The 21,230-nt window shown below is 34.1% G+C and overlaps 1 protein-coding gene across 1 annotated transcript in view; it reads left to right on the top strand.

Annotated features, from left to right (window-relative positions):
• LOC148954037 (protein sax-3-like) overlaps positions 1-21,230 on the top strand; it is a 174,407-nt gene that overhangs the window by 146,279 nt on the left and 6,898 nt on the right. Inside the window, exons 14-17 of the mRNA XM_089085753.1 lie at positions 2,783-2,909; positions 7,971-8,245; positions 14,957-15,074; positions 20,565-20,692. Coding sequence (XP_088941879.1) covers positions 2,783-2,909; positions 7,971-8,245; positions 14,957-15,074; positions 20,565-20,692 — 648 coding nt within the window. The remainder of the gene's footprint in view (positions 1-2,782; positions 2,910-7,970; positions 8,246-14,956; positions 15,075-20,564; positions 20,693-21,230) is intronic.

Here is a 21,230-nt window from a genome sequence, read left to right on the forward strand (position 1 = left end):
AATAATTTTTCTGACAATTAAAAGGGTAATTTCGCATTATCAGGGCCCCTCTAAAGAAGTCCAACATGAGATGCTACAGTCAAACGGGAAAGACGCAATGAAAAACCCGTTTTTACAAGATGATTCAATACACCGCAGTAGAGAAATACATTATATAGCGTGGTTTTAAGGTATTTAAAGTGTTGTTCTTTGGTATTTTTTTGGGGGGGGGGGTAACTAGGTTACGTATTTAATATATGCTATGCTTTGCCCCCCCACTCCCCCTAATGTGCAAATATATAGCCTAAATTTGTTTCTAAACTATTATATAGTCATCCTATTTTATTTTATTTCATTAGCGTTAACCAAACTTGACTTTTTAGAGAGGCCCTGATTTTCCGAAAGTACCACTAAAAGGAATGAAAGCTGAAGGATACGTTAGGGAATCAGTTTGAATTGGATTTTTTTGTTTAATCTTTGGATTTCTTTATAATCATAAGCTAATTTCGTAGACCGTTTTATAGTATATAGCAAGAATTTTCTTGAAGTATTATTTCTTTTTTTTCGTTTAAAGTACACCTCTTTAGACGTGGCCACCTCATGTAAAAAAAAAAAAAAATTATCGTGGCAATCCAGATAAACCCTTTGTTTGCTATAAACCCACCAAATCATAACCCTAGTCATTATCTAAAAAGAAATATTAGATAATATATTTAAAGTTCTAAATTGACCATAAGATATTTCTTAGTAATGTAGGTGAACAGTTTCATAAATAGTTGAAACAGCCAGTAAAATTGCTTGTGATAAAACTTCAAATATTTGCTCAACAGAAACTTTACTTTATGGATGATGTGAGCGCAATTTAATCTTCAAATGTGAAGAAATAATATGAAACCGACGATTTTTTCAACCTCGCCCTCTTGCACAGGCTAAATAATTTTTTTTTTAAAGCGTGGGCTTTAATGGACATATCCAGTTTTTGAGTCACTACTGTACCGCCTCTATATTCCATTGCCTAGCGAGTTTGTATGCTTATTTGGTTTCACTTAGTCACCGTTGAACATCCGTCAGATTTTAGTCCGCCGATTTCAATAAACAAAATAGTTCAAAAAATTTACGTCATGTGAAGTCACGTTATGAGTCTAGTCACGTCATGTAAACAAGTCGATTCATGCGTTTTGAAACTCTTCCTACTTGCATTCAAGGCTTTCAGCCTCCAGGGGTATCTAATTTCAGTCAGCGGACGATTTGTGAAAAATATTAAGGGAGATGGGATGGGTAGTATATGAGACTGGGCATTTTGACGTTGTATTATTGCTCTGTCATCAAAAGTGCACATAATAATTAAATTTGTAAGTAATTGAACATTTGGAAGAGATCGAAAATTGCTCATAAATCTAACAAATTTATGTATCTAAAGTAAAAACAAGGAAACCCTGCTCATATATATATCATAAAATATAGTAGAAAGACCACTCTTTATCCCATACACTTGTAAAAACTTGACGAATGTTCAGTAGTGACTAAGGAAAACCAACTAAGCATACAAACTCGCCAGGCAATGGAATTTAGGGGCGGTCCAAATATAAGGAGCCAAGGCCGTATCCAGGGGGTTGTTAGTGGGCTTGAACATCCCCCCTCGAAATGTTTTCCGACTCGTAAAAACGTAACAAAAATGAATATAAACAAATTTTGGATGCGTTTTATAATGTTTGTAAGCCCCCTTCCCCCCCCCCCCAAAAAAAAAACAATCTGGATACAGTCTTGTAAGGACCAGCGACCTTCATTAAGATAACTGTGTTGATATCAAATAAGAAGCTATTCACAATTCTGAAATTATAGCTTGATGAAAAAGAATTCCTCGTCCAGGAGTAAAGTTAAGAATATCTTTCTTATTTTAGAGTAGGGCTAGAAGTAACTGCAGAACCTTTAGCACTCTTCAACCCTTTTCTTTTAAACAGGTAACGGTTTCAAATCAGTCACTTTGTAACTTGTGACTTCCTTTCAGAAGAAAACTATTGGCAGATAAAGCCCGCTCAAAAGAATTCCACTCGGTGAAGGCGGTCTTTTTTTGGAGGGGGAGATGATCTTTTAGACAAAGTGGAAAAGCAAAAGCTGCAGTTCGAGACCCATATGAAGTATCCTCCGCCTCTGTACGCTCCTGTAGTACATCTTGGCCTTATAGTTAATTTCAGTCAAGGTTTGCTTTTAGAAGTATCTAAAGCAAGGGTATGATTAAAAGCAATTGGTCTGGGTTTTAGCCTAGAATCTAGATTTCAAATGGAAGGGAGGTGGGGGGGGGGCTTGTTGTCTTATAAAGGTAAAACATAAAAACTAAATTATGTCTAAAAGCATTTGGACTCCTTGTTGGTTATATATATTTTTTTTTACATTCCAATAATAAAATGTTCCCTCCCCCTCCCCTCCAAAAAAAGTAGATTGCTGGAAACACCTTTAATGTAGTTTTATCAGTCGTGACTAAGAAGCATTAAAATTATTCATAAACATGTTTACTCCTATTAACAGAAGTCATGTTAAAGCTAGACTATCCTGAACAACTCCCAAGAAAATTAGTGGCTCAGCATTAACTGGAAAATTGTTTTTGGGCACGTGTCCTAAGCTGGCTTAGACTAAAGATTAGTTTTACTCAATAATCAAGGCATGTACGCAAGCACTTGTTTTAGAAGAAAAATTGTGAGAATTCGGGAGGGACCAGCCAATATGAATTTCTGCCCTGTATACGGGTTCCAGTTGTCCCGTTGAACTTCACCTAAACGATATTTCTATTTTCTTCCTCTCTTAGGTTATACGAGAGACATGGTTCGCTGTTCTAATTGGTAGCCTACTTGTGATAGCTGTTTTGATACTGGCTGCAGCCATTTTGGCCAAAAAAAGAATTACACAGAAAAAGGCGTTGGAGCATCTTTACCGTAAGTAAAAACATTAAAAACTATTCATGATTGTATAAACTTTGTCTATCAAATAATTTTATGCAGACCTGGTGGTGTAAATTGGGGGAGGCATTGGCCCTCGATATTTTTTGCCCCCTCCCTTTTCGATTTTGAAAGGTACCTTTTTTGATATTTTCATTGGAAATATTGAAAAATCTACCCCGCCTCCCCCCGCCCGGACTTTCGCAAATCGATACCACTTCAGAAATATTATCGACATGGCTCTGATTTTGAAGACCCCTCCCCTCTTCTCCGCGTACCTACCTAAAGTGGATATATTTTTAGTATCCAATTTGCAAGATATGGCTGTAAAATGAATGATTTTTTTTTTATTTTAACCTGCCTAATCGACAACAATGACCTGTTTTAAATTCATAAGCCAGGCATAGGCAGCATATTATAAGCAAAACAGTAATCTTGTACGGACTTATCAACCAAATACAGGCGATAATAACACCCCTATTAATCATCGTATGTTCCGTCTACGGTTTTTGATTTTATATGCCTTCTCCTGGGTATTATTTAATATATAAATGCTTGGGATGGAATAAAATTATAGGTCAGCCATTGATCTATAGCTTTTTAGCTAAAAGTTTAGGAGTATAACTATATAGTTTTGGTTAGTATTAATTATAATGACGTGACGCAAGGAATTCCCAATTTTGGATCTTATCCGCTTAGTTAGTTTTACCCAGCTATTAGAGATTGATTGGTTGAATCTGTTAGTCATGAATTTTCAGATAGTGGCAAATACAGGCAGAGGTGCCAATTGGGGGGCAGGGGGTCAATTGCCCCCCCCCCTAGACTTTGAAAATTACCGTGAAGTTGCCGCTACTCCCTGTTCTAGGTATGTTTGCTCAATGTTTTTTTTTGGAATCTTCATTTTAAAATAATCCTTGCCCCCCCCCCTGTACATTTTCGAGAAACAACACACTTGCTCATAAACCTCTTCCTAATGTTAATTATTTCCAATATTATTTTGGGGATCTGATTGTTTTATTTTGCAGTTCAAAGATGACCGCAGAAGCAATGAGGCCTATTGGCAATTATCCATTTAGTACTTTTATTTTTGTCAGGAAATATTCTCTTTCTCTCTGAATGAATTTAAAATTGGAGAAGATTCCTCTTCTTTCCTCATTCATTGGTAGTGAACTCTTTTCTAACCATCAGATCATAACTTTATCCTCTCTCCTCCAAAATTCCTATGAATCCCTTCTTGTACATACCAATACATACCAGACATACGTGGATGAAAATTTGAGAGACCTTATGTCAAGGGAGCATCCAGGATTTTATTCAGGGGGGAGGGGTAAAATAAAAAAAGTAAAAAACGCATTACAAATTTGTTTATATGCATTTTGGTACGGTTTTACGGGTCGGACAAAGGGGGTTTTATGAGTCGGACAAGACAGAAAGGGTTCAAACCTTGTTACCCACCCTGGATACAGTCTTGCCTTACGCGTATGAATGTCCTTCCAAAACACCTTCAAATGGGTATGTAGATATCTCTTAGAGGGTAAGTACAACATTTTCGAAAGGGGGTGAAACTCCAAAAACTACTACTACTAACAACTCGACGCAGCACCAAGTCGCCTGAGGCCAACACAGCTGTGCACGCTCCTCCTCCATCTCAATCTATTTAAGATGTAACAGTTACTTTAGAACATGGAGATTGTCTGCTCTAGATTTCGAAAACTGCCCTTTTTTTGTATCTTCATTAAAAAGGGAATAGGAAACGACCCCATAGGTTTAAAAAATACTTTTTCTTTATCTTCATTTTTTTTTATCTTGGTTATGAAAAAAAAAATAAAAAAAAAACTCCACCTCACCCCATATATTTTCATCTGCATCTCCTTGGTCCGCATGCTTGCCGTACTCTGATTTGTAAACGAGACAGAACTTTTATTATTCAAATCAAAACTAGGATAAGAATTTTAATTTTCTGAATATCACTCCTCTCTTTTTCCTGCACATCTCAAGACTCTTACTATTTTCTATGAGTTCTTTTTTTTTCAATTAAAATCCATCCAAATACCGCACATTTTAGCTCCTGATCTAAAAAAGTATATCGCTGGTGCTTTGCATTATTAAAATAAAAGTGTGCGCTCTCCTGTAAAAAAAAAAAAAAAAAAAAATTGTGCACTCGGTACTTATGTATTAGCTTAATAAAAATATACCTACAACGTAGATTTAAGCTGAGCCTGAGCTAATTGTCTCCGAATACTGACATCTATAAACTGGTTATTGTCTGAAATGCAGATCCAAATTCTCGGATGTACCGACTAATACACAAGTACCGTGCACTCTACTGCACAATTAGTTTAAAAATCAATTGGGCACTCTCCTGTAAATAATAGGAGCAAAATTAATTTTTATTGTATACATATTTTTATTAATTTTATTAATTTTTATTAATTAATTTTTATTTTATATATACAATCCAGTTTTGGGGGATTTATAGATCGAAATTTGTTCTTGTTACGCGTTTAATCATGTAATGTAACTAATGATTATGGTGAGGAAGACGACAGTAGGGAGGAGGTAATGGGAACCGGTCTGCGTCACAAAGCTGAACTGGCAAGAGAATGGTTGATTTTGACATAATTTATTTTGGCTATAACAATTAGCTGCTAAAGATGGTACTGTTAATCCTGTTATCCGTTAATAAATACTGAACTTATTGGAACTTGTTATGGTGAGGGTATTAATATCCCTTAAGTTTAAGGTTTATTTATCATAACTATCTTCTGTACAAATAATGGCTATGTCACCAAAGCACCATGTTTAACGCAGCATTTTTCTTTTTTTCGTTTTTATTGCAAATGCCAAATAGCAATGTCAGCTTACATCGGCTATTTTTAAAGGCTTGACTTTGGGAACTTTTATGAATCACGGGTTAGAATTCCAGGTACTTGTGTCTTATAGCCATCACACTTAAGTTCTTGGTCTGAGGAGAACCAGTTTCTTTCTGTATCTCAGTATGTACTTGGTGATAATCAGCTTAGCGTGAGAGATATGACTGTAGGTATATTTTAATTAAATATTTTATATATAGAGATGGTATTTTCGTTAGGTTAGAAACCATTCAAATAGCATTCAATATAATGCGCCCTGTGCGATCTGAATTCCATAATTCTATGTTGTAGTTTCCATAATTTCGTTACTAACATATTTTATTTTCATCATATATTGATATATTTCATTAGGATTAACCTAAAATCGCTAAACTCAGGATTAACCTGAGCGTGGTGGCTATAAGACTCAGGTAGCGAATTCCATCTTGTATTCTCATCTACTTTGAACTATCTGATTAGAAATAATTAAGCCTTTATGGCTTTGAAACATAAAAATAAATTTTGGTAGTTCATTTAATACGATGTTTTTATATCAAGAACTTTCTATGTTTACTATAATTATTTGGATGTTAACATTCCCATCAGAGCCGGTTTTAGGGGTGGTACAGAGGGGACAGTTGCCCGGGGTGTGAAAATTTTAGGGGCGCAAAATTTCAAATAAATAATCTAACAATTGTAATCGTTTTGTAGGTTTTGAAATTTCATTTTTATTAAAATAAAGTAAAGGGCGCGGTTAACAAATAGAAATAATTAATACATTATTAATCAATTAATAAAATAAATAAAAATAAAATATTTAAATAAGCCTAATTAAAATAATTAAATTAAAACAATCAATAATAATTAAGCAATTGAAACAATAAATGGAAATTAATTTTTTTAACAAATGAAAATTTTGTTAAAATTATGCCTAACAATTTTGTGGGCGACAAGGGGGGTGCAAATTAAGATTTTACTTCGGGCGCAAGAGAGGCCAGAATTGCCACTGACCTTTTGATGAAAGTTTTAATTCGAATTTAAAATTTTCGACCATGGACGAATCTGATTATCTTTGTAAACTGAAATTAAAAGCGTTTACGGATGACAAGACTTCTGTTAATTTTGGACATTTTCGAGTTTTTCTTTGTAACACTTGCAAAAATTAATGTCGCTACTCCTTTACCAACCGAAAAGCTTTTTAAGTGATTGTTATTGGAACAGAAAAATGTCCTACCTTTCAAGATCAACTCCTCTGATACTGGGAAATAAAGACGCACTTCAATTCTGTCTTAGGCGGAGTATAAGATGACACGACCCAAAGATTTTTCTATGGCGATGAACATTGTAAAAAAAGACCATCTAAAAGAATTTTTACCTAAATGGCATACATTTTATTGGTTTTGCTTTTGGGGAAAATTATGCTGACAAGCCCAATGTGATTCAAAACATAATGTCTCCCTCTGGCGAATTTCCCATCAACCGACACTGCACATTATGCCATGCAAACGACGAGACCCTGTTCAGGTGCATCAGTCCTGGAATTGAATGTCGTAAAAGGCATCAAAAAGTAACCCAGCTTTTCCACGAAGTAATCCCCAAACTTTGACAGCATCGCTAAAATCCTCGTAAAACTTAGGGAAACAAATACAGATTTTCAGACACATCTCGTCAACAGCATCGATGTCCATCACGTTACATGAGTTCGGATACCATGAGACACAGCCCCACAAGGCTCTCATAGGGTCGTTCTCGGGACCCCATTGAAATGGCGAAGGAGAATGGAATTGCGTGGTGTGCGTATTGTCAATCAAAAATTCTTTGACTGACCGTTAAGAATACCACGCAGTACCATGACCACCATCATCAGACTGATATGTTCGTTGCCACAGCTGAAACCCTTCGTTTGTTACTTAGGAAAACTTCTGACTCGTCGGCTTCGCCAAGTAATTTTAACGTAAAAAACATTTTATATCTAAATCTATTTTTCTTCATCGAATAATAGGTCACGATTACTGAAGAAGTTGTGTATTGCTGTTGTTATACTTTTCGTCTGTTTTCTTTCGGCCTTTGCTCTTCAACTCATAAACGTCTTTTTACATGCCTTTTGCATGAAGTTCGTATTTTTGTTCTTCTTTAAATATTAGATTAAATTTTTAAAGAAGTCAATTGACAGCTTTTATGTTATAGTTTTCTGTTCTTTTCGTAGCAAATATTCAAAAATCCAACGATATTGGTCAGATAGATAACCGTGACGGCTACTGGGCGAGGGGTTGGCAACCAAAAGATTGTGATTCTTCTCTATCTGCTGCGAAACTTCTCCCTCACGGCCATGAAAGTGATCCCCTTTATGCTGAACTATCCTCAGGACCTATTTTGACATCATTTAATCACCGACAGAATTTCTCAACACCTTCTGCATACGCCACGACAACCCTCGTTGGAGCTTCGTATAAAAGTGGACTCACACCAAGAATTCTTTCTGTAAGTACTATTTATTGCTTATACAAAATTTAGTCCAATTTGCTTTGTCTAGAATATATCTTAGAATATAATCTATAAAGATTTCACATCATTTTTTCTACTAATTGATCCGTAAAGTTTATATAGTATATTTTAACCAAACAAGTGCATTCCATAGGCAATTAATAATTAATGATGATTACAAATTTCCTGTTCCATAAGACTGAATAGTGAGACATTTCATCCATATTAAAAGTACAGAAGAAATTAAAGTATTATCCCCTTTTTACATGTTATGAGTATATAAGGGACTGAGTCTGTCGTCGTTTGCCAATTTAGAATACAGGTCATAGCAGAAAATTAATTATCATTAATGATTTTTTTTTTTTGGACGCGCCCGAAGTCTTGTCTTAAAATATATAAAAGTTTGGGTTCAAACTTTGCATGATATAAAAAAGTAAATCTTTTTTTACTTGCTTGACACATGTCATGCGTAATAGTTTTATGTGTGATTTTTTTCTTTATTGGTGATCCAAGTATTTCCTTTCAGCCAAGTATTTCTAGTGCAAGTATTTCACGTATTTCTAAGCTTTTTTCTGGTGGCTTTCGAGTTCTTAAATTACCGTGGGAAAAAGAAACCAGAAAAAGGGAAACTATGTGTTAGGGCATGCTGAAAAATTAACAATGGCGCCCATAAACTGAATTTTAGGAAGGGGGTTTACCTCTTTCAATTGGCACTTCTAATTCTGTATGATATAAATCTCAAAATAAAAATATAAAAACATGAGGCAGCGTCATTCAGCCAGGGGAGGGGGCTGGTGCCCTCCCATCCCGCACCCCTTATGGACGCCCATTTATGCATATTAATAGTTCTAGGCTAATTCGGGCTTTGATATTCGTCAAAGTTAGGTTTCAGTCACAGTTTATAGAATTATCCAGTAAGTTTATCGCAGATCATTTCTGGTCTTCAGTCTCGCCGCGAACAAAAAGCTCCTCCCACTTGTTTGTGCAGTTATGTATCAGTGTGTTTGCGTCAATCAATGAGAAATCGTTACAAGATGCATTATTCGTAATAGCGGGTTTCCACTTATTTCCGATTGTTTCGCGTCCAAGAAAAAATCTGACTTGTCTACCCGTGAAAAGATCTAATGCCGCTTATGTTTCTACGTTCTTCGGAGCACTTGCACCTCGGTCCGGGTTTTTATAATGGGTGAGATAGGGAATGATCTTACTGGTTAATTCTATAAACTGTGGTTTCAGTAATCTATTTCAGCAGTTTTAAACTAATTAAGAAATAGGCCTATTATTAGCCTATATGGAACATTAAACACTTTGTGAATTGATTAGTAAGTGAATTGATTAGTAAAAGGTATCTGCAATCAAATTATCGGTGCAAAAAGTGCAAAAATATTTTTTATTTTATTATTTTTTCATGTGTTTGTCAGTTAAAGAAAACAAATCAAAATTGCAACATCACATACCCTGAAATCAAGGATTTTGCGGAGAAGCTGTATAACCTGGAAATTAATGCAATGGTCGTGTTTATCTTTTCTGCATTGAAGTAAGACAATGCCACTTTAGTCCTATGCTTATCAGAGTCGACGAAATAAAGCGTAACCACTCCGTAACGCAGTTCCGAGCAGCGTCGATACGGAAATTTTGACAAATTTGCTGTTTTTCTTCTCTATTTCGCCCCATCCGTACGATAAGTAGACAACAAAAATTAAAGTTCTGGAGGAGAGAAAAAACTGTTTTAACATTTCAATTTTCCGTTTCATTTCATTTCAATATGCTGTAAAAAAGATAGGTATCAAATACGAAGATGTTGTCAAAAGAGATGTAAAATTTGAGGATATCTCCATCGTCATTTTTTTAATAAAAGAAATATAAATATACTTTGTATATTATATTCATTAAAAGATATGTAAAATTTGAGGATATCTCCATCGTCCTTTTTTTAATAAAAGAAATGTAAATATACTTTGTATTTTATATTCATTAAAAGATTCTCTACTTGTTTATTTTATCGTTTTTATAAGATATTTGCGTGGTATTTTTTTTATAAGTTTTATAAATGCCAAATATGTATTATAAGTTCTTAAAACATATGATCAGATGAAATATATATTCCATTCGCATAAAACTATTGTTATAATTTCCTAGATTTTACAATTTATTGTAATTCTAGACAAGCCTCTAGAAGCCTGAACGTTCATGTTTCACCAAAAACATCATATATTGGTGTTTGATGGGCTGAAAGAAATAAATTCTATTTTCATGATCAATCATCGCATAAAACTTTTGTTGGGAGCCCTTTTTATTAACAGTGTATTAACTCGAAGTCCTTTTAAAGGCTATGTCCTTTTAAGGTGCTATTCAAGTGAAAGATAAAAACCATGTTACACTTTGTTGAAATGTTGAAATTGATTACGATGGCACAGTAGAGGCGCACTCTACAACCTTTTATGTAGAATTCGGGTTGAGGGATGATCGTAGTTTTTTTTGGAGGATCAAAGTATATTTGTGTAAATCTTATCGAGGAAAAAAAAGAAGTGAAAACATGTCAACGAGTACTTAAATATGCATATTATATCAAATGTATTCAAATAATATCACAATTTATTATTATAATTATTAGAATACCCAGCTTATCCGTAGTATTCACGGTATGTAGAAGTTGCATAGGAAGGGCGTATAATGTATAATAATAATATTTCGTATTCACGTCATCCCCAAAGACATGGTTATTGGACCTTTCAACTATGCCGACTCAAATGGCTACATCAAAATTTTGATCGATGCTGATTTGTGGTAGTTTCACGCTTGGTAGAATAGGTATTAGAATATGTTGCTAAGTCTATGTTACATCAAAATAGCTGGGCTAAAGAATTATAGAATGTTTGAGAAAATAAATTACTGAAATTACGAAAATTCAATGACCGCTCTGTGTTTGATATTAAGTTAACGTGAGGAATTAAGTAAGGGCTTAACATTGACATTAACAAATGGGAAATAACATAACAATAACGTTGGTTAATTAATATTCACGTCACCCCCAATAATAATAATATTACGTATTCACGTCATCGCCAAAGGCATGGTTATTGGACCTTTCAACTATGCCGACTCAAATGGCTACATCAAAATTTTGATCGATGCTGATTTGTGGCAGTTTCACGCTTGGTAGATTATTTGATTTTATTTTTGCTCAATTTTTGTTTAATGGAGTTCTTTACTTTTCTTTGAAAAACTTATTTTGTGGAAAAAGTTTTTTTAAAATTAATTATTAGAATACCCAGCTTATCCGTAGTGTTCACGGTATGTAGGAGTTGCATGGGAAGGGTGTATATTGTGAAGCTCTGAACAGACTGGTGTGGAAATGGAGCGTGCATACTTAGTTTTTTGTCTCAGGTAGCTATGTCCTATGACGAGTTGTCTGCAGTTTTGATAGCATTTCGCAGCACCATTTCTATAGAAGAGGCGGAGGTGGGGACTATGATATTTTCTATAAATTATTGCTACGTATTTGACTATGTAATATTTATATTTTTTATGTTTAGGGTTTCTTGTTTTCTTTATACTTACGGTTTCTCCTTTTCCTTTTTGCCTGTGTCATTTTGTCATCATCGAAGTTTTTCTTTATTAGTTTTTTATTATATTAACAAAGGATTATTGCCCAATCATCTTGGTAGTTTTCTTTTTCATTAATTCCAATCTGGTTCTTATTTAGTTTCTGTTCTGTAATTGATAAGTAAACTTCGAAAGGTTTGATTTTCGTTGTTTTTTTTTTCTTTTCTTTTTTTTGTTTAGCACTGAGGACGACTCGGCGGAGGTCCTTGTCGAAATATTTGCTTATTTCTTCTTCTTCAGGTTTCACCACTGGCTGACAAAATCCTCGTTTTTTCACCTTTTTTTAATTTATTTTTCATTTTGTTATTTTCTTTCCTCTCTGAGTTTCATTTGTCATGTATAGCCAGTGTGGTCTACGAATATATATTTTATTATATTGTAATATGTAAGTGTATTATATTGCTAATATTAATTATCTGCTTGTACTGACTATTGCATTACTCGTAAATCTTATAACCGTTCTAATGCCCCATTAAAGAAAGGAGTTTAAACGCACAATTAAAATTTTCTAAACATTATACATCATTTTCCTCTTTTAAAAATATTAACGCTTAATATGGACTTACATTGACATTAAAAGTATGTGGAACACCCATAAAGGAGGTAGGGGGGGGGGGAGAATAATACCCCCTTCATGACAATTGCATAATGAATTATTTAATTATTTAGTGGATAAACCCAGCTGGAATTCTGCTATAAAAACTGCTTCATCAAGTGTCTTATATTCTTTTATAATTATTATTGTTTCTCCTTCTTTTCTTTTTTCGTTTCATTTTCTTCTTTAATTAATCTCATTTATACTTTTAATCATATTTCTTATGATTAAATCTAAAAAATATACGTTTTTAGATTAGCCTAGCCTTTGAATATGCTACATTTTGACACAAAGTTTTGAAATAAAATTAACATGTGAATTTTCTGAAAACAAAAGAAAATGTTGTGCTTTTATACAGTTTTCCTGTTCTCACTTCACTTCCTATGTCCCTTTCAAGACAGAATGCGCCTAATTTTAAGGGGAAAAGCCCAAGTACTATAAAAGAATAGTCAAAAGCATATGATATGATAGGAGTTTAGAACCTAGAAACCCGGATGTAACTTTTTCACGATATTTTAAAGGAATTTATTAAAGATTTACATGATTACCCATTTTAAATTGAGCTCAATTGAAATCAACAAAAAGAACATACTGAAATACATTGTTACTTTTTAAGTAAATATCAACTCCAATGAATCTATGAATCAGAGGATTGAGCTCAATTAATAGTTTCTTATGACCATCGAGTTTATTATTTTTCACGTATACCATCTCTTGGCATGGAAATGCAAAAGATACACTTTATTTCGTCATATCTAATATCTCCATTTGACACGACTTGAAAACACTTGAAAAAATTTAAGTCCAGTACTCATGTAAATTCAGCTAACAAATGAAAAGGTAATATGAAAAGGCGAAGTGCCGGCCAAACACTGTCTGATAAAGATTTTGAAATGGAAACTTATTTTGTCAAACTCTTGGTGATCTATGGTCCTCGGGTATTTAATTTCCGGTCATATGTTCAAATTCATTCAGAAGTGAAATACTAGTTTCATTCTTAAGAAGTACTCTATAACCTTATTTTGAGAAGGGAAACCTCTTTTACTTATGTATTATACCAAACACAGTCGAGCAGTTTGCTGAATGTAAGACCTGAGAAAACCAGTTTCATAGCCACAAAAAAAAATGACGGGTAACAGAATGTACTGGAATTGTATAATTTGGGCTACATCTTTGCACATTAGGGGGGAGGTAAGGTTAGGTTTCTTTACCCCCATGCCCCCTAATGTGTAAATATATAGCCCAAAATATATTATTATATAAACTAAAGTGTGATATAACCCACTTTCTAGGGCTATAATGAAAGAAAGGTTGAGATGGCTTGGACACGTTCTGCGGATGAAGGATGGCAGATTGCCGAAAATTTGTCCTTTTCGGCAAAGCATCTAGGACTAAACAGAAAGCAGGTCATCCTCATCTGGGGTGATAGTATTTCCTAAAGAAAGATTTAAGTGAAACCGTGGTTCCCTGGGAGAGTTTGAAGAAGAAGGCTTTGAATAGATTGGGATGGAGGAGCAGCATGGGTAGCTGTGTTGGTGTCAAGTGGCTTGGTGCTGCGGCGAGTTGTTAGTAGTATTAGTAGTAGTAATTGTTGTAAAGTATGATGTTTTCATCATGTTTTGGTGTATTTCATTATGATTAGCCTACCTTCACTTCTTGAGTGTGTTTGGTACAATACGTAAGTGCCGAAACCTCTAAGGGTAGAAGGGTATTTAATTGAATAGCCCAAATTATATAGGATGCCAACAGCCGTTCTGATATTGTTCTAATTTTTGGCTTCGCACCAATTATCATTCGATCAAACAATCGTTTTCACGGAAGAAGAGTTTAGAGCTTTTGCATCGTTCATATTTTTGGAAGTTCTGGTCTGGAAAGACAACTTTTCAAGCAGCTGAAGGAACTGTTTGGACGACAATAATATTTCGCATCACCCCAAATATGTCTTTGACGTTTTATTAATTGATAGTTTTTTGGTTTTACCCTTTAAGAGGAACACAAGAGCTTTGAAATTGCTAAAGATGCATCATTTGACAGTGGTTTAAAAACTACATAATGGATAACTTTTATGTCGTATTTCCGCAAGAATTCGCTGCAGGCGAGATGTACCTGCGATATCTTTTCGCAGGTACATGTTCTTGCTCTGTTCTAGTTTCTAGGTATTTGAAAGAAAGTATATATGACCTAGATTCTGCCAGAAAGACTGAAATATATTCAGAAGACACAATAAAGTCACTTTTGGTATCTTTCTTCATACAAATGGTAAATCTTTATAACTCCTAGCCTATCACAAGGGTTATACAACGGTTATCTGAAGCCAATATTTCTCCGTACTAGTTTTATAATCATTGTCCAGTTGATTTTCGATATATTTAATGAAAAGAGGGGAAATATTTGTCTCCGTGCCCCCAAAAAAGAACGCTGCGTAGTTTTTTCTTTTCTTTTGCCTTTCGTCCGACAGGCTCCTTGGCTAGTTAAAAAATAATTAAACCTTTCTTATGGAATTTCAGGAACAACCTCCTCCGGACGTATTAGCTGATAGCAGAGGTTATATTCATACAAATCCCCTGCATGATTTTGAAGGGGCTATGCTGAGCCCATCCTCAGATTCAAGTAGCTGTGCAACAGGTAAAATCATTTTTGAGTTTTTTTTGTATTTAATTGCTTTTTTTATATTTGACTCCGATAACGGTGTATCGAAACTTATGCTGATATATATATATATATATATATATATATATATATATATATATATATATATATATATATATATATATATATATATATATATATATATATATATATATATATATGTGTGTATATATATATATGTGTATATATATATACATATATGATATATATATATATATATATATATATATATATATATATATATATATATATATATATATATATATATATATATATATATATATATATATATATATATATATATATATATATATATATATATTATAGGTGTGTGTACGTGTGTATATCCCTACACAAAAAACTCAAAGAAATGAAAAATCGTATTGTGTATGTAAACAAGTTTTTCAAATTTCATTTCAGATTACTTAATATGGGAAGGACTTATATTTCTCATAGTGGTTATTTTCATTGACATTTTGAGGTTTGTCAGCTTTTGGTGAAGTCTGTAAAAACACGCAATTTTATTTTGTTTCAGATCTGACAGTGGTGTCAGTACACAAAATGTATGTGGGGTGGGATGGGGGGTGGTGGTGATGCCCCCCCCCCATTAACGCCACTGAGATCAAGGCTGTCAATCTTTGACAGCACAAAAATGATTAAATTTTATCCACTAATTTTATCAAAATGTCAAATGAGAATTGATAGTTAAACCTAAACGGGAAACCTCTAAGAATTGTTATCGTTCCTTCGGCTTTGGATCTCATGTATGAATGGCAGGCTTTCCCGCTTTGAAAGTAGGACCCATACTCTAAAATAAATTTATTGGTATGTCTCGAAACGGAACGGCTGTGTTACTATTAATGAATATGTCTAAACATAGGCTTAAAAAAAATCATCAGAAATCGGAAGGCTTTGTGAGAAATCAAAAAGTTGGCTTTGCTGAAGAGTTACAGTCTGCATAGCCTGCAGCTTCTTACCGCCGGTTCGACTGAAAGACGCTTCAGAATATTTTCTTCAGCAATAAATCCTGAGGCGCCACTCATTCTTCACCCCCTATTGTTAACCCCTAAGCGCCAAATTTCTTACACATTGCTTTGGTTTCTGTCATGCTCTGCTCTGTTCCTCTACATCACTGCTAAGTTATGCCATGACCAGCCACGTTTCACAGCCCCACATCTCCCACACTGCGTCACTACCATTTTCCAAAGCAGGCGAACCCTTGTTAAAATCTTTTGGTCTTTTACGGTGACAAATACGGCACCCAAATGATGAAGGATATTATAGTATGCTGTCACCCATGGCAAATCACCTTCCAAACTTTATACTAAGTAAATACCGACGTCGTTTATTGGACAAGTATAATCAACCAAAGACTTTTTACGAGTCAATATGTCATGGAGGAGTTGTACTTTTTTCAAAGTCATTTAAAATATATGCAAAATAATGTGTCAATTAGTCGCAGAAAATTTTGCGGCGTCAAAAAAGCATTCTTCGTTTTTTTACAATAGTAAAACCGTGACTTCATAGAATCATAATTTCTTTTATCAACCTCTTGAGATATGAAGGTAACAAATAAGCTTGTAATTTATTTCCAATGACGGAATATGTAACGGTCCCTGAAGTTCTTAATGTGGCTTTTATAATAATTTATCTTCCTAAAAAAATACTTGTATCGTTTATGCTAAGTGTCCATTTACTATTTGTCAAGTTTCATAAGTGGAAAACTATATCTTTATGCAAAAGAGTTCATTCGTGAAAATTGATTCATAGTTGGATAAAATGAATTCGATTTTTCGATGGGTTGACAGTCTTTTCAGGAATCGGGACAAATCATGATCGAACAAGTCGATTGCAGGTAGTATAGCATTGAAAATCGACTATGAACACAGGTCAGGAGATTAATGGAGGGGGATTTGGAATGTGCCCTCCTGGAAGAATGCTTAGGATTATGTTCAAATATTAATTTCTCCATGATTTCGTATTTGTATAATTTTTTCCAAGTCGTACCCCCCCCCCTAAAAATAACGTCAGCCAGAGGAAAACAAAGTCCATTTTGTCTCTATTCTTTTTGTCAGTGTTCATCCACAAGCATGCACCATAGCTGTGTTTTCTGTTAAAGGATGGTGGGCGAAAAGTATTGGAAGAAGAAAAAAGAAGAAAATTCATATTGTATGAATACTAGTTTTTCCAACAGTTCGTGGTAACGAACTGTAAGTAAGGAGCGACCCCGCTCAATAGTAACCGAAACTCTGAAAAATGAAATTTTGATACCAATAGATACATCAAAAGAAACAGATTTGAATGCTGATTTCAAATATGTAAATTTGATTATAAGCGCCTGAGAAAATTTGTGTGATTTTTGAAAAAAGGGGGAAAGAACCCCTAAAATTTATACAAACTTAATGAAAATCACATCATCAGATTCAGCGTATCAGAGAACCCTACTATAGAGGTTTCAAGCTTCCATCTGCAAAAATGTGGAATTTTGTATTTTTCGGCAGAAGAAAGATCACGGAAGCGTGTTAATTCGTAAGTTACGTATATTTATTACTAATAAAAACGTTCGTAAGTAAAATTAAACAACTTTTGAGAAAGCCATTTACCCAACAAAAGTAAAATTAGTATGCAAATTTTGTTTTAATTATTCATGGACGGTGAGCCAAAATCAAAACCTGCATTAATTCAAAAACCTTCAAAAATTAAATTAAAAAAAACAATTTTTTAACTGAAAGTAAAAAACGACATTGAAACTTAAAACAAACAGTAGTTATTCCGTGTCTGAAAGGGGCTGTCCCCTCCTCAACGCCTTGCCCTTTACGCTAAAGTTTGACTCTTTCTCAGAACTCTATTTTTTAAAACAATAAAAAACTTTAGCGTAAAGAGAAAGGCATTGAGGAGGGGACAGCCCCTTTCATATACGAAATAATTTCTGTTCGTTTTAAGTTTTAATGTTGCTCTTTACTTTCAGTTAAAAAACTTGTTTTTTTATTTAATTTTAATGTAGAAACCATTCATTCAAGTTGTATTTTGACCGTGAAACCCGCCCAGGGGTGTATCTAGGGAATGGGAGATCCCCCCCCCCAAGATTTTTGTTGGCACCCTGATTCCGTTTTTACTCTTCTTTTTAAATAAACTTGTCAATTTGGTCGATTATTTGCCCTCTTGTCACATTAGCCCCCTCTCCCCCAACATTTTGCTCTAGATTTGCTTTCGAACCAACTTCATCATTTTAAAACATAGAACAATCCGGGGAGTAATCATAAATATCTGGATACTCCTGGAGTTCGGTCCCAAAGGCCCCTCTGTGTGTACGTACCTTCTGCTGGTCATTGCTAGCATAAAAGTGTTTCTTTTGCATTTAAATTCAATTAGGCTTTTTTAGTTGTTGAAACTCTGGGTCTAAGATATAAAATTTGATCGTTCATTTCTGGCTCGCCTAGTTTCTTTCCCATAACTTGTTGACATAGTTTACCGGGTATGAAAACCATCTATGTGGTAGAAATAATTATACCCTTTAGTTTCTTGCAGTCATTTTGTTAAGCTCTGTTCGAATCGTGAATGAATTTAATTAACATTGTTTCATTTCGCTTGAACTTTTTTCGACATTCCTCTCGGTGCACTAGAAAAGAAATCCAAAAGGTTATGCGTCAGATCCCAAGTTACATATAAATACCAATTCTGGGTCAGAGGTCTATCTTTATTGAAATTCTTCGTGTATGCCTAAATGTTTACTTGTCCTCTGATCCGAAACAATTCCAATATTTAACAGTGACATTTGACCTACTGCCGTTGTTTTTATTGGAACTCGTATGGATTAGAATTGGTGACAGATATATGCTGTGTTCTGGTCACAGACACAGACAAATTCGTTAAGTTTGTCGTAATTAAGCCAGCCATACCTTTTTTTTTAAGAATGCGGTGTTGTCAGTGATGGCAGTGAAAAATATAAAGGAAAAAGCTCATAGTTTTATATCCATTTATAAAAATGGCAAAGAAAGGAGGTACTATAGCGACCCCATTCAAGAAGCGAAGTTAGGTTAATCCTAGTGAAATATGCCTAAATGTGATGAAAATATAGTGCCTAAATGTGATGAAAATATAGTACTTCATTAACAAAGTTATGGAAACTACGGCGAAGAATTATGAAAAGCAGGCCGCTCAGAACGCATTATATTAAATCTAACATAACCAAACCAAAAAAAAACAGCTCTATATATTAAATATGTAATTGAAATATATATAGAACGCAATTTCTCCACTGAGCTTAAGCAGAATACAGACAGCTAAACCGTTTTTTCTCAGATCTACTCAGATCAAGAACTTGGGTGGTGTCGCTATAATAGATAAGTACCAAAAAAGATAAATAGGGACGTTGAAAACAATTTGAAATATACCTAAAATCACCCTTTTTTATTTATTTAGAAATAGTTTTGTTCCTTCTGTGCAGGAGGTGTAAGTTTGAGTCGCAATGATGGGAGATGTTTCGTAGAAAAATGTATTTGGCGTTGTTTTGTTTAGTAAGAAAAAAAAACAAGTTACGTGGAATGAGGAATTTTCTACAGGCGGGGTAAAATACAAAACCTAAACGAATATTTCAGGTATATGACTAAAAACTGTCTTTAACGAAATTTATGGCAAAAACTAAAACAAAAGAAATAAAAAAGTTTATCTACTAAAAAATAAACTTGAAAAAAATTGGCAGGGTCATACCATCTCATGAAAATACTTTATTTTTTTGGAATCTTTTGTTTTTGTCTTACTTTTGCTGAAGACGGTTATTAGTCATATAGCCAAATGTCTTGTTTTAATCTATCTCTTCAGGAAATTTCTCATTCCGCAAAACTTCTTGTTTTTAGTATTTAGAAAAAGCATGATGGTCTTTGTTGCTACTTAGTACAGAGGTTTAAGCTAAGTTCTAGGAGAAAGCTGAAAAAATTTGTCAAGCAACGACTGTCAAATAGCGTCACTGCTGTGATTCCGGCTTGAATATTAATTGAAGAAATCGCTGGTGCACAAATCGGAATTTCAAAATTTGCCAAAAACGGAAAAAGAACAGTCATCCGTGGTTTAGTATTCTTTTTGGAACTCTGATTGAGCCTTTCATTTTGTTTTTTCTCGTATTAAGCTACACTTAAACGTTTTTTTGTTGTTGTTTGGTTAAAGCAAATGTTTGTTTTTTGCTGTTATATTGTTGGTTGTTTTTCCCGGCACATTTCTATGTCCTTTTTTGCAGTATTAGGGACCGGTTTTCAAATAAATGAAAGGGATGAGTAAAAGGACATATTTGTTTATTTTATATAAATAAGCATAATTTTCTGGTCACATAATCGATTTTTTTTATTCTGATAAAATTTGAGCCGAATTTCCCAACACGAAGACATTCTTCTGTCAGGTGGTGGTGCGAAATCTGGTGTCCAAATTAAAATTTGGCGCCTCACAGAACTTATTTGGAAAATCATATTTTAGATACCGAGCAAGCGAAAATCTACAAAAACCGACAAAAGGGTGCACCAAACTGGTCAGATTTACTACCACCTCCCCCTTCATACCCACCTTATCAGGAAAATATTGGAATGACCTTCTCAGGAAATCAGGTAGTCATTTTTGCTATTCTTTTTTAAGCTATGAAAAGAAGCAGTGATGCGATGAAAAGTTGTTTATTTGAATATTAGTTAATTTGTGAAAAGCTATTACTTAGTAAAATACTTTTGTGACTATTTTGCAAGCTACCATATTTTCATTAATGGGAATGTTCTCTCGCATAGGGTGCTGTGTCATTTTATGGGTTTGGTTATTTTATAGATAATGTGTCAGATTTTGGCACCTTTTCCTTGGTCTTGTGAAATAATTTAAGGGTTCACCGTCACTCCAGCCCTTTTTTTCTTTTTTATCCACATCAATAAAAAAAATCAACTCTTTCCCTATCGGATTTCTTCCTATATTGAAGTTGTTTAACTGATACTTGTAAACAGTCTGTTATTTTTATATTCTACTATATACGCTTTTTTTGTCAAATATTGACAATGACCTTCTAATTGGAATATATCAAATAGAAAAGATTGCTTTATTTCAGGTTTCAGCTACTGAGAATATGGTTTTGGTATATCGTGAATTTGAAAGTTTAGAATTTTT

Source organism: Artemia sp. Qi Xiang Cuo, chromosome 3 (assembly GCF_049724085.1).
Source record: "Artemia sp. Qi Xiang Cuo chromosome 3, ASM4972408v1, whole genome shotgun sequence".
Classification (NCBI taxonomy): domain Eukaryota; kingdom Metazoa; phylum Arthropoda; class Branchiopoda; order Anostraca; family Artemiidae; genus Artemia; species Artemia sp. Qi Xiang Cuo.